We start from the raw sequence: 15,178 nt of genomic DNA on the forward strand, positions 1-15,178 counted from the left end.
TTTTATTTGATATTTGAAGTATGTATCTATCTTTCACCTTTCTTGTTTCTCATTTTTATTCAAGTTTTTGTAACAGAAGAATTTCCCTCTGGGGATCAATAATGTAAATTCTGATTCTTATCAGTCCACTGAAGTACTTAAGGCAAATAACACTACATTGACATGAACTACATTCATTCCTTTTTTTTCAAACTGCTACACTGTTACTGTCCTGTGGGCTAACAGATATCAGATGTCACTGACAGGTAGACTGGGTGTAGGGTTGTGACCATGTAAATGTGATGCAAATGAGCAGCTATTGGCCTGGCTCCTGGTTAAATTCTTTCAGGCTGAATTTCTCCCTAAAGCAGTTTGAGGAGTGCCTACATTCAAATGGCCACATCTTCTTCAAAAATGGAAATCAGATGGACATGTGTTTGACATTGTTGGAAAGCTTAGAAATCACACTTTCAGAATATGTAAATAACTCCAAATGTCCCAAAGTAGACTTGTGAACCCTTTTGCCATGGCTGGACACATATATATATATATATATATATATATCATATATATATATCATATATATATATCATATATATATATCCATCCATCCATTATCTACCGCTTTTTCCTCCACCAGAGGGTCACGGGGGGTGCTGTGCCTATCTCAGCAGACATTGGGCGATAGGCGGGGTACACCCTGGACAGTTCGCCAGTCCATCGCAGGGCCACATATAGAGACAAACAACCATTCACTCACACACTCACACCTATTGTCAATTTAGAGTGACCAATTCACCTAATCCCCATATCGCATGTTTTTGGACTGTGGGAGGAAGCCGGAGAACCCGGAGAAAACCCACGCACACACGGGGAGAACATGCAAACTCCTTGCAGAAAGGCCCTTGTTCCGAAGTTGTTCCAAACGGGGCTCGAACCCAGGAACCCGGGTCTTCTTGCTGCAAAGGCAAGAGTGCTAACCACTACACCAACCGTGTATATATATATATATATATATATATATATATATATATATATATATATATATATATATATATATATATATATATATATATATATATATATATATATATATATATATATATATATATATATATATATATATATATATATATATATATATATATATATATATATATATATATATATATATATATATATATATATATATATCATATATCATATAATATATATATATATATCTATATATATATATATATCATATATATATATATATATATATATATCATATATATATAATCTATAACAGTAGATTAAACATGACAACTGTCATGTTTATTCTACTGTTATATATCCATGACCATAAATGTGTTATCATCTGTGTGGGACACTCTAAATGCACAGAGTGTAGTGTATCTGCTGTATCAATCATCAATCAATCTTTATTTGTATAGCCCACAGTTTACAAAACATAGTTTGTCTCACGGGACTTCACAGGGTTGGCAACATCCTCTGTCCTTAGAACTTCGACCAGGGTAAGGACAAACTACCAGGGAAAAAACCCTTGTAACAGGGAAAAGGGTAGAAACCTTAGGGAGAACCACAGGTGAGGGATCCACTCCCTGGACGGACAGACGTGCAGTAGATGTTACCCAAAACATACAATACACAATGACAAAGAATAAAAAGTGAAAAGTCTTTAAATGCCAGGATCCATCTGGATGAAAATTGCAGTGTATTATTATCATTATCCGAAATCCCCTTCAATTAATTTTCTAAATTGATTTGTTGTCTCAATATGTTGTATTTTACTGATCGAGTCTTAAAGACCTATTATCTTTAATGAGCCCATTATCTTTATACCCTTCAGTTGCTTTTATGTTAATGTTGGTAATTTAAAGAAGAGGAAACTCTAAATCATAAAGCCTTTAAATCCTGTTTCTTGAGTTCCTAATTCTGTCTCTATGCCTGCTCCAGTCACTGCACTCTCAAAGATTTATCCAGCTCAGTGAACCCATAGTTGTACCACCTACCCAGGGTTTGACAATTTATGGGTTTGATTCCCACTCCCAGTTAGAGAGTTCAGTCCCCAGGTGGGTCATTGAAACTCTGCATCGTAAAACCACACCAAGGAATCAAAACCTCTAACAGTTGAGTGTGTTCTCTGAGCTCACTTGTAGCCCCACTGGTGGTGAGCCAGCAGTAAATCATGTGCAGATTGTAGAGAAGAAGTAGAGAAGACTTTAGGATGTTACAGACAAGAAAGAGTCCGGTGCATAAAGCCCTTTGTTTCTACACCTTTGAAAGATCTTCATACAGAAAAAACAAGAAAGAATTTAAAGTCCTCTGACAAAGTCAAACTCTCACTTTCTCATCTTTACAACTACAAATCTAAGAATCAAACATTCAAGTCTCCACTATAAAGAAAATTAATGTCCTCAAATGTGTTGCACTGTCCCGTTCTTAAGCCCAATTTATACTCCTGCGTAAAGTGCTCTGCGTAGGTTACGCAGGCCGAGCTTAGCTGCTCTGTGCCGGCTCACAGTGCGCACCGAGCGTCCACAGAGGCGGAGCTCATCACTGCCGACAACGTCGCTGCCAAACTATAATAAATACATCATATCTTAACACACACAGCACATGTTTAGACTCCAAATGGCCAATTTCTCGCCTCAAATTATCTTAAAACTGCGTTCTGTGACACAGAAAAGTGAGAAACGGCCACTGTTTCAACAACAGTCAAAAGGCCACATTATACTTCTCCGACTGCGTAATGCGTTATCCGACTGCGTAACCACGGAGACACCTCGAGCCTTCATACTTCTGCGTCGTGGTGACGGATACGCACAGCAATTTCCCACCCAATCAGTAGGGGTCGCTACGCAAGGTTGTTGTGCTTCAGGCTACAGTGAGCAATGGCGTCCGAGAGAGAAAGACTGTTGTTGAAACAGTGGCCGTTTCTCACTTTTCTGTCACGGAAGGCAGTTTTAAGATAATTTGAGGCGAGAAATTTGTTACATTTCCCTTTAAAGGGAAACGTCTGAGAGATCGAATGGAGGACTCGCATGCAGACAAGACAAGGTAGGTATAATAAGTAATGATTTTATTAGCTCTAAGGTACAACGAGGTAGCAGGAACATGAGTATGACAGAGATCAGTATGTGACGGGCAGCAGCGGGATTGGAAGACGTCAGCGACTCATAGTGGCACAAAGTTCCTATCGTGTTCCAGAGGAACAAACTCACTCGGGATGTTGAGAGAGGAGAAACAGGAGTTCCAGAGGAAGTGGCAGTGTGAGGAGTAACGTCAGCTCCCCTGGCGTAGGGGAGACGAGACGAGGGAGACAGCAGGAGGAAGTGATTCCGGAAGTGTTGGAATCCACGGGAGCCTCCGTGTCTTCTCGGCGCAGGAGACGGCCACTGTTTGAACAACAGTCTTTCTCTCTCGGACGCCATTGCTCAATGTAGCCAGAAGCACAACAACCTTGCGCAGCGACCCCTACTGATCAGGTGGGAAATTGCAGCGCGTATCCGTCACCACGACGCAGAAGTATGAGGGCTCGAGGGGTCTCCGTGGTTACGCAGTCGGATAATGCATGACGCAGTCGGAGAAGTATAATGTGGCCTTTAGTCTAGCAAAGTCCAATTTATCCTTTTACATAGAAGATGAATTTTAAGGCACTAAATTAAACTTCAGGTATTTAATCGAATTAAGACTCACTGTGGCATCAGAAGATCTGTTAAATAGTTCATACATTGTATAATATTGAAAAATTAAATTGAAAACACTGAATATGTATGTAGTGTATGATTCTTGTGATGTTTCTTTTTTAAATCTGATGATGTAAGGGATGTCAACTTTAGACTAACGTATTGTATTATTATTGAAATAGCTGCTGTTGGACCCCTATCCACCTCCCTATATAATGACTACATTACAGAGCAGGGATGTCGGGACATGAGATCTTGTCATGTGGAGCTGATGAGCTTAAACAGCATTGCATGAACAGTGTTGTGGCTACTGACTGCATAAAGTGTGGTGGGGAAAAGTTCCCTTAGAATAACTGTCATGATCCTGAGGATGAAGCCATTTTCAGATTAACTCTTAGTAATATCCAGAGGTCCAGACATTTTCAAGAGTTTGACGTCGTACGCGGATGATGAAGCCACACACACTACTAGGGGTGGGGGAAAAGAATCGGGATTCTAATCATCCACGATTCTTAATCGATTCATAAACTTAAAAAATCGTGTTTTTAAAAAAGAAAAAAAAAAATGCTAAATAAAGTTTCTATTTTGAAAAACCACACAAAACATCAGTTTGTGTTATTTGTGTACAGTTTATTTTTGTGATCACATTATCTTATACAAACTGTATTGTTTTGATACCATAATTTGCCTCACCATGCATTGTATCAATTTTTGAATCAAGAATCGTATGAATCGAGAATCGTTTGAATCGAATCGTGAGACACCCAAAGATTCACATCCCTATCACACACTTACGTGTTGTAATTTAATTTTAAAGTACATTGTACGCTTTCGGGTATCTGTACTTTACTTTGTCATTCATATTTCTAGCAACTATCTTTGTTACTCGTTCCTACCAAATAAAATCAGAAGAAGAAGAAATGGTCTGTATTTACTGTATTAACTCAAAGCTTCTTTACACTACAGTTTTGCCATTCACTCCCACGTTCATACATTTTCATACCCATTCACACACAGCCAGCACAGCTGTCAGGAGTAAGTGTCTTGCCCAAGAACACATTGGCATTTGGACTAGTGGAGAATCAAACTCACAACCTTACAGTTAAAAGATGACTCACTCTTCCACTGAGCTACCGTTGCTCATCTCCTCACTTTTTTAATACTTTTAGTTCTAAAACTTCAATTACTTTTGATACAGTGAGTACGGTAAATTAAATGTTCTTGTACTTTTACTCAAGTAACTCTATTAGGTACTTTATACAAGACAGGATCTGGGTGAAAGAGGGGAGGCACCTGGCTTGAGCTTATAGAAGGCAGGACATTCATCCCATTCACTGGCTGTGGAGGTTTTCCTGCTGTGTTTTCACATGAGATCCATGTGACATTAACCAAAGTCTATATTGGGAAGCTGGCAGGAGAATCTCAGAGGCGCCATGTCTGAAAGCAGCTTTGAGAGCCGTGTCACTGACAAAACGGGATATTAAAAAGGTCATTAAAACATATTTTAACCTGAGTTTTAACAAATGAAAACATTGCCATCCCACAGCAGCAGCATCATCTATCATGAAATGCATGGAATGTCAATCTGTTTATGTGGTCACTGATGAGGATCAATACAAGACACAATCCAGGGCAGCATCAGACACAAACTGTACATTACCTACAGTAACTGCAGTGTACTCTGCAGGTTTATGTGGGATTGAAAGGTTCTTACCATGTGTGAAGACTTTGATAGCCGCTCACTGTCCTGATCATTCCTTGTTTGCCACCATAACAAAGCTGAGCTGCACCTTTTGCCTCCTGCCCGCCATGAAAAGCCTGCAGCACAATAACGACAACAGTGATTACCTGTTCAGGTCTAGAGAACATAAGATAAAATCCTTGACTCATAAACTTATCATAAAGGCCCCATTAGCCCGTGTGCTACAGTAGCTTTATAGCTGCACCTAAACAAGTATCAACACTTATTACCAAGTACATTATATAGTATACACAGTACCAGTGTCAGTCTGAACACGTACATGACTGCTGCTAAATATTTTTGTACCAACAACTCAAAAATCATAATAGATAAGATTTGTAGCAGCTACTCTGAGTGGAAAGTAATTTATCATCTGTCAGAAAAACAGAGGGTTGCCATTTTCATCGACCACAGCGAGAACAAACTGCTACATGTGGAGATTCAGAGATCATTTCTCAAGTGTGGCAGCTTCCTGAGAGGAGGGCAGACCCAACCTGTCTCTGAGACACACATTCCTCTACCTGACACGGTTTAGACTGCATTAGATCAGACGTATCAATGTGGTGAGTCAGCAAGTCAAATTAAGTGGAGAATTTGAACTGAATGAACAGTGTATATGATGGGACACAGTGTGCAGCCTGCTTCACTCTGAATCTTTTATTTTTCTCAGGTTTGTTTCCAGAGTTGTAGAGTAGTTTGAATAGGGTAGCTACAAAGGAAAGCTTCAAAATTATTTAAGTTTAAAGACATGATGTAAAAACCGTGAGGTAACCACTTCTTTCCTTCTTATGGACACAGAACAATGTTATTTTCTACTGTTTTACTTTACATGATGATGATTTCTTGTGTTACTGATTATTCTTGCCTTCTATTTATACTTTTTCGAATTCTTTTATTGTGCTTGAATAAAAAAACAAGTAATTCTTTCAGTCATTTATTCACATTTCTTCTTTCGGCTTCTCCATTTAGGGGTCGGTACAGCATTATTAGAAAGAGCTTTTCTTATGATGTTAAATACCAACATGGACACACACAGGAGTGCAATATACCTAATTATTTTATGACTTCATTGCATCTCCTGGTTTAAAGTTATCTATCGTAAAAGTATCTGTAATTGTTAGTATTCACTTTGGCTTCTACAGATGATCACGATTGTTGGTTGTTTTAAATGTGTTTATGTTTTATGTTGCAAAACAAATTGCCTCTGAGTAAATTGAAGGTTTTCTGAGTCTGCATCAAAGGGTATTTTTAAATCCTCTAAGTGACTTTCCCTCTGTGAGGTCCTGATGCTCTATCTTCATCATCTGCATCGTCTCCATAGGCAGCAAATGTACTCAGGTTGAGCATTTGCGGTAAAAATGCAAATAACACCTCAGCACTTAGTGTACACTCACGTTTACCAGAAGAGAGGGTGGAGGAGGGATCCAGTGCTGGAGTTGTCCATCTGGACTGGTCTGACATGATGGTGCAGGAACAAAAAGGGGAAAGAACACAGGTTTTAAGGTCCCAGTGGGGGTCAACAGCATTGATCAAAATACTGGGAATTGAACTCCAATTGTTCCTGTGGACAAGGACACAGCCAGAGGTTGGAGTCAATCTCCATTAAAATAGCTCATTAATGTCATCTAATGGTAGAAATTGTGTCATTCAGCAGCATCGGGCTGTGATATGCATTATGTGGGAAACGGTGAAAAATGAAACTTATGTAATAAATCCCATCTCCTCATTACACTGTGGTGCTTTAGAAGATGACATTGTAGTAATACACTACCTGGGAAGCTGCGTTTGAGGCATGTGGCCAAAAATAAATGCATTTCCCTTTAGCATGAACAAACTAAAAATTATGAACATGTTTTTTTTAAATGACAAGTTTACCACTTTAATTATATTTACAGGTATGCAGGTGAATGGGTTCAGACCTCTTCTCATCTGTAAATGATAGTTTTACAAACTCTCCACTGACCCTGTTTCTAAGGCTTTCTCATCATGTAGGTGGACGCAGGGATGAGATGTTGCACTACACCAGCAGGTGTTCATTCAGGCAGCAGGGAGCGGCGGCAAACTGGTTCACTCATGGGTTCACATCAGGTTACTGGAAGCTTACATATCGTAGCAGCACATCACACTGACATTCACTTGACAGAAAAAGACATTTATAAAATTCAACAAAACAACACTCTCACCAACACACCTTCTATACATCTGCCTTCTACAAGCTCTTATGATACTATGAGGAATTATACTGGAGACATCTTCAGCATTTGTTCAGCAAAATGTAAAGAAAAAATATTCATTTGACTCAAATAAAGATTTAACTTAAACATCTCTAGTTCCATCGTTTTAATTATGAAGCTACTGCTTTACTGTATTAAGTCATATTCACTAGACTCTGGGGAAACTGATGTGCATTTGCTGACTATAATAATATATTCATTTATGCATAAAAAATTATCAGCAATTATGAAACTGGCTTTTACCTGCAGCTCAAAATGTTTCCTCAAATCAATAGTGCACAACCAAAGATTACAGCACCATCTGGTGGATGTTTTCATACTGCAACTTAAAATCGAGGCTTTGCCATCATACACATTTGTAAACAAAATGAGGAGTAAAATTTCTATTTCTAGGACATGAAACAACCCTTGGAACTAAATTTCACAACAGTTTTCATGATGAAAAAAAATAAGGTGAGAACAAAAATCCTCTTAAATTACTGATATTTATTGAATTCAAATACTCCTAGGAGCAGACATGGGACCTCACAAACGATAAAGATGTATCAGTGCTTCTCATGTGGCTCATGGGTGAGAGTGACTTGAGAGATTTTTTGGTGTCATCTTGTACATGATGATTTGACAAACCTATTGGAATTTAATAATGACCAGACTGACCAGGCTGATCAGAGGAGGATCACAGTATCTTCATTTGAATAAAATAAGTATAGACATGATATAATAAATGGTAATAGCTATTATAGCCAATTTTATAGCAAATTAAATATTCTGGGTGTGACATTATGGCTTGTCAGATTTGATAGATTTTACTATTTTTGCTGACATTATATTGCTGTTGGGAAAATGCAGGTCGCTTTGCAGTTATCATCCACTTGGATCAGCCAAGTTTTAGGCTGTAATATTCTCAAAAAAGATTTCCTCAAAAGCCATATTTACCAATCCTAATATTGACCCACTGCTGAGTGAACATGATATTTTAGAGGTCAAGTAGAGTTCCTGTAGAAGGACAGCATGTCATCTAGACTCTGAGAAGGTTCTGGAGGAGGCTGCTGGGCCTGGCTATCACATGTTTGCTCTGAGGGCTGCTGAGGCTGAGGCTGAGGCTGAGGCTGAGGCTGAGGCTGAGGCTGAGGCTGAGGCTGAGGCTGAGGCTGAGGCTGAGGCTGAGGCTGAGGAGGATACTGGAAATACTGCGGCAGATACTGAGGATGGTACTGGGGTGGATACTGTGGAGGATAGTGAGAGGCACCATACTGAGGAGGGTATGGAGGGGGGAACGGGGGATAAAATGGAGGAGGTGGAGGATACTGGGTATTGAAAGGCGGGGCAGACACAGTAGCTGAAGTGACTGGGGGATTTGAGGGTGGTGGCTGCACTGAGGACTGTGGCTGTACTGAGGTCTGTGGCTGTGAAGTAGTTTGATGATTTTGTTCAGATTTTGTTGGAGGTGAAGGAGGAGCTGGAGACTTCGGTTGTGGCTCCTCTTTACGCTCAGGTATTTCTTCTGGACCTTTTGTCCACTTGTAGGACATTTTGGGCTTTTTCTCCAGAGTTTCATACTTCTGTGGTTTTCTCCCACCGGTGAAATAAGCAGTGGGAGGTGCAAATTCACAATCTCGTTCGTCCCGACGCCGACTTTTCCACTCACTAAACATGAACTCTGAAACAAGAAAAAGAAAAAGTGCTGTGAAAGAAGTCCAGTTTCAGATTCTGTACATCTGAGTACAGAATCACAGAAAGTAGAGTAACCACATCTTTAAACATCGGGCGGTCTGTGTGTGTGTGTGTCTGTCAGTCAAAGAGCTGTTAGACAACGTGTTTTTGTACTTGAATATTTTGTCTGAGAAAAGCATCCAAACAAAGTTTTTAACAGAATAAACAGCAGATAAATGAAAAGGGGGCAACAAGATGAAATGTTTGTTTGAATCATGACGTATAATAAACACAGTTCTGAGTTCATCTACCATAAATATTCCTTATATTACACTGAAATACCAGCACAACAGAAAGTAATCAGAGGGTAAAAGCTAATAGCCTAAAATATTTATGCCATGTAACTTTTTAAGTGCTTTTCACAGGGGACATTTTGACTTTTTATAAAAGAAAAAAACATACATTAGCTGTATTAATATTAGACTTTTACTAAACATTCATAAAAAAAATTCACACAAAATTATATTTTTGCAAACACTTTTTTTCTCGTCACAGATTAACTAGTTGTTAAAAATCTACATAATGGGGTTTACCTTTGCCTCTGTCCCACTCTCTGACATGAGGAACTCCTGGTTTAGTGTCTCTTCTCTCCTGGATCTCCACCTCTACCCTCTTCACGATACTGACCTCTGGATTTTCCTCTGGAGTTTCGATTAATTCACTTTCCTCTTCCTCTTCTGGAACAAATAATTCACAGCAATTTTTTTATTATCATTTAAGAGATCATTAAAATAGCCAACTTAATGAACATGCAGTTTGATTTTAACGATGTCAAACAGGGTGGATTCTGACCTTCGTTTTCGCCCGTCCTCTCTTCTTCGGTTTCACCTGGCTTGGTCTTCTTCATCTTCCTCTGCCTCACCTTGGCCAGCCGGGCCTGCAGGATGGCCTGCCTCTTCTCCTTCAGTCGTTCTCGTTTACTGCGCTGATCTGTTGTCTAAAGAACAAGAGAAATGTAAAAGAAGCAAAAAAGATATGTCTTGAAATATGCACTGATAAGACCACCAACAGTGTGTACTCACTGGATGTAAGGACTATGACAACAAGGTTGGTTTTAGTTTGTATGAAACAAGGTAAATAGAAATGCTTCATATGGCATCTATGTAAGTCAAGGCAAGTCGTGAAAAGGGATTATCTAACTTGTTTGTATGCAAATATTTATGCAAGTTTATGGATCCTGTCAAACACATTGTGAAAAGTGGTTTCAAGTGCAATTATATGTGTCTTTGCTAGCATCAGACGTCAAAGACAGTTTCTCTACCTAACACCAATATTTTTGCTTAAATAGAACAACAATCCAAGTTGTGCCCGTTTTGCTAAAGGGGACATGAGCAATTATGTTGCAAAAACATTTGAATAAACTGTAATCGTTTAGGAAAATCTGCCTCCTTCTTACTTATAAAACAATAAACATTTTGCTGAGGGTTTAATTGTCTTGAATGGTATGGCACATGATGCTGATTTTGTAAATCATTTAGAGGAACATGGACGATAAAGCAAAGCAAATGTGAGTGGACACCAGCATGATTGACAGCCAGTATCATCTAATAAGTGCCTGGTTATAGGCGACGTCTGAATATTCAGTTGTGAAACCTCACTGGTCAAATCGTCAATCTCGAGGCTTCCAAACGGGAGTTCAGAATCTTAAAAGGTGACATCATGACCTGCTGCCAACATGGTTTTGACCTTTTGAATCTGATTTGACGTCAGTGGCCGAGTACTTCAATATTATTTTAAGGCATTTTACTTTTCCCGTTTAAATAACAATCAGTCTTGTAAAAGCTGTTTGGTCCAAAGTAGAAAAAGGGACAAGGGAAGCTTACTTTGTCAAGACCTGATGAAATCCTATATGATGGAAACATGTTGTTTTCATAATGATTTAGCCATTTGAATGAATTCCTTCCATATCATCTTTCGGCAGCTCACCTGGTCTCTGAGCATGTCCAGAGTTTCTCTCTGCTTTCTGCGCTGATCTGCATCCTGGGAAAAGGCAAAGTAGCCCACACCAAGGTCACGAGCCTCTGACATGAACAAACATAGTGTTTTATTTTTCAATAGCAGAAAATCAAAAGCTTTTATTGTAATTCATGCAGAAAAGCTAAGGAAATGCTTTAATAGTTACCTTGTCCCCTGATATCCTCGTAGTGGACCGGTCCAATCGGTCTCTTCATAGCCTCCTCCTCTTCCCTCTCCCACTCCTGCCTCTGCAGATCCCGAAGCATGTCCTCAGAGAGTAAAGTCTTCTCAGATGGGGCTTTTCTACATGGAATATTATTAATATTTCATATTATTAATATATATTGTTATTATTACTCATATTTAATATTATTAAGATATATTGTTAATATTAATATTATTAATATTTCATATTATTAATATCAATACCATATCCACACGTCATTGCCATTAGTGATATTTACGAGATGCCCTAGGCTTCGAAACGAGTGTCCAGTAATGAAGGGGGCTTTTCCGCGAAGCGCGTATCGAGGCTTGCTTTATTTAGGGGAGGAGCCAAAAATGATGACGTCCGAAGCCTCGCTGCCCGGCTCTACCACGCGATTGCTTCGGGAAGTGGTTCAGATTTTGCCGTGAGGTTTTACAGCTAGACCCCTCAGGCTCCATTTAAAATGTGTTTTTTGAAGGAGCATTGTGGTCAGTTAAGAGTTTGGATAGCGTTTATATAGTTTGGAGAGTTCTTGTTGGCTAAACAATATTTATGCATAACAGCCTCATCTTCCTTGTGAACGTGTTTTTCAAAAGCTGGAGAAGTTGTCAGCAAAAAGATAAATTGCGAGTCCAAAAACAGTGGAAAAACTATGACTTGACCATGACTGTCTGAGTTACACAAGCACAGCCCACCTTCCCAGCACCTACTTTTTAAAACTACTTTTTGATTCCTAAAGCACACCATCCTTCAATCCCAGATACAAGTCAACATATGTCTACTGAATCAGCTGAACATATATTGACAGTGTTTGTTGACCATTTCACCACTCGATGTCACTGAAATAAACCTTTGAGTGAATGAACCCATGTTCAATACAATTGGCAAAGTGGTTCAATACTGCTTCATTGCTTCATTTGAGCATCACTATATTCCAGCATCACACCACTGTTAATAGTTAAATGTGTTATACTCTATTTACCCTTTCAGGTCTTGATCCATTTTCATAAAATCAGGCAGATCTTTTTCCATGCATCTTCGAGATCGGCCCAAAGCATCAACATAGTCCACCCTTCAGAGAAATAGCAGAGGAGGAAAAAGAGTTTACTGAGAGGTTTTTAATAGTTTAATATAATATTATGTTACCTCTGTCAAGGAAGTTGTGTTTTTGGTTGCATTTATCTGATTGTGAGCAGTACAACTAAAAAGTAAAGGTTTAATTTAACTATTCTGAGGGATGGACATCATACTCAGAGGGAGAAATTATTAGATCTTGATGGTGACCTGGACATGGATTGAGTTTCAGGATTTAAAAAAACAAAACTGAACTGTTACCCTTGAATTAGGCAAGTATATTGACACTGTGAGAAACCTACATTTGTATAGCTTTATCTAATGTGTACTATTATCATACACAGTACTGTATAATCACATAATCCAACCAAACCAATGAAAATTTACTGATCAGACATTACCATTCCTCATCTGGGTGTTGTGGAGCAGGTACAGGTGTTGAGTTGTTACTTTCGTTATCTCCATCTCTCTCCATTCCCTTATATGCTTCTGTGTGTTTCTTTTTGTCAATGATCTTCTGTGTGAAATCCACCAGGAACAGACTCTCTGTCTCTTCATCTGACAGTACAATACAAGTTAACAACAATATTCCTTATGTCAAATATCAGGAGGGTATAATTTAAATGTCACCAACCTGGAAAGTCTCCTTTTGTCATCTGCTCATAGAGTTTTGCCTTCTCCTCCAACTTGCGTCTGTTGTCAAAGCAAGAATTTGGAGAGGATTTTGTGATCATGTTGGCAGATTATGGCAGATAATCCTCTCTCCAGGTAATTTCTGGAGATTTAGGTATGGACATTCTTTGGTTTGTGGGACATGTTTACACTACTTATTAGCGTCAACCCCCCCCCGCCCACAATCTCCAGAGTTGATCACAAGTCTGACACGGCTTATACAATATTATGTGTTGAACTCACTTTGATGCATCAAGACTTCTCTGCTCCTCCACCAGTTGCTCTGTATCTTTCTCAGCCCTTGCTGAAACACCAGGATTTTGTTTTGTCCACACATTAGGTTTCTACACAGGTAAACCGGGACAAGACATTCATTACGGCTCTTCATCTGTACATTAATGATATAAATATATAAAATGACATCAGTGGAAAAATAGCGCATACTATACCTTTACTTTGGATTTTGATTTCGATCCACCACCAGGACTATCTTGCCCATGTTTCTCTTGTTTGAATTGTTCCTGCTTCCTGTACAATTCAGCTTTAAGGTCCACTAACTGTAAGACAACAAACATGAGGATAAGTTAATAAAGTTTGGGGCTGAATAATTTGTGGAAAAAAATCCAATTGCAATTTTTCTCACAAATATTGCAAAGTGATTTGCAGTATACATTGTTTTACAGTCATGCCTCAGACCAATGCACTTTTTGATAGATTGTAAAACAAAATGATAGAGCATTTACAAAGAGATTACCCAGTGGAGTTGCACCTAAGTATTGTCATCACCAAATCTGTCAATTGTTTTTCAAATAACTGATTTGTTGTTTGTAGATAAGAAAATTGCACATATTCTAATCTAAATAAGCTATAATATAAATAACTTACTTAACTTGTACTTTTTAAATCTAGGTCCAGTGCCTAAGAATTAGTGACATCTAATGTCAGATGACAATAAATGGAGGAGCCCTTCCCTCACAACTCTCTTCAGACGAGCATCAGGGAACACGTAACATGCTTAAGCTAAGGCTATGAAAGGATTTATTTCATTAAATGATTATACACTTCCACAAACACACTTGTGAATATCGTGTTCAATGACTGCCATTAAACCCTCCTAAATGTTACTCAGTTGACTTTTACCCACTCCAAATTCTACTGTAAGGTAATAAAATAATATTGAGTGGTCATTTTGACAAAATATAAAGCCACAACTGTGACACTACTTTGCATAAGCGCTAGTAGTTTAGCTAGTCAGCTATCGGTAGCTCTTGATATCTTTTAGCTAAACGTCACACAGCTACAGAGGACAGCTATAAATATTTGTCAACATAGGAAACTTGCCGATGAAGCCGTCACGTCAAAGTGTTTCTTCTTTTTATCCATGGTTATATCTTTTCGACGCCTTCGTCTCAAGAACACCGCGGTGTTCGCTGCAGTTCAACTGGACTTCTTCGTTGGTGTTTTCTCATTTCTCCATGGGATGTTTTCCTTTCTTCTTCCTGTCTCGATTTACTGGCAGAGCTTAAACAACCAACAGGTGCAAACTGCCCCCTACTGCCGAGGCGTCCACTGCTCTGCCTACATTTTACTGTTTATGTTATTATATTTATTTTGTGTTAATTTGACATTATTATGAGACAATGTTTATTGTCAGTTTGAAAAGCACTATAAACATTAAGATGTATTCATATATTTACTTTTATCCCTGAACTACTAATGTAAAGCTGAACTGGTTACTGGTCATGTGAATGTAATTTCCAGGTCAAACACAGAACAAAGTGATCACAGCGAGAATAAATCACACTAAATACAATCATGTCTGTAGCTTTGAAGTTTTTTTTTCTCCTTCTCTTCTACAATGTTGTGTATGTTGCTGCAGGAGTTGGTTCAACATCTGCTGGAAAACCGT

The 15,178-nt window shown here is 38.7% G+C and overlaps 1 protein-coding gene across 1 annotated transcript; it reads right to left on the reverse strand.

Annotated features, from left to right (window-relative positions):
* Positions 1-8,172: 8,172 nt before the first annotated feature.
* On the reverse strand, positions 8,173-14,652 carry ccdc174 (coiled-coil domain containing 174; the record flags this gene model as incomplete). The annotated part of the gene is made up of 11 exons (XM_083891964.1): positions 8,173-9,306; positions 9,893-10,036; positions 10,152-10,296; positions 11,286-11,380; positions 11,482-11,618; positions 12,506-12,595; positions 12,999-13,155; positions 13,232-13,290; positions 13,513-13,613; positions 13,719-13,826; positions 14,611-14,652. 11 exons carry the CDS (start codon positions 14,650-14,652, stop codon positions 8,630-8,632), a joined length of 1,755 nt encoding a protein of 584 aa, XP_083748090.1. The 3' UTR covers positions 8,173-8,629.
* Between the last annotated feature and the right edge of the window lie 526 nt (positions 14,653-15,178).

Source organism: Microchirus variegatus, assembly GCF_963457635.1.
Source record: "Microchirus variegatus genome assembly, chromosome: 7".
In the NCBI taxonomy this organism is placed as follows: Eukaryota; Metazoa; Chordata; class Actinopteri; order Pleuronectiformes; family Soleidae; genus Microchirus; species Microchirus variegatus.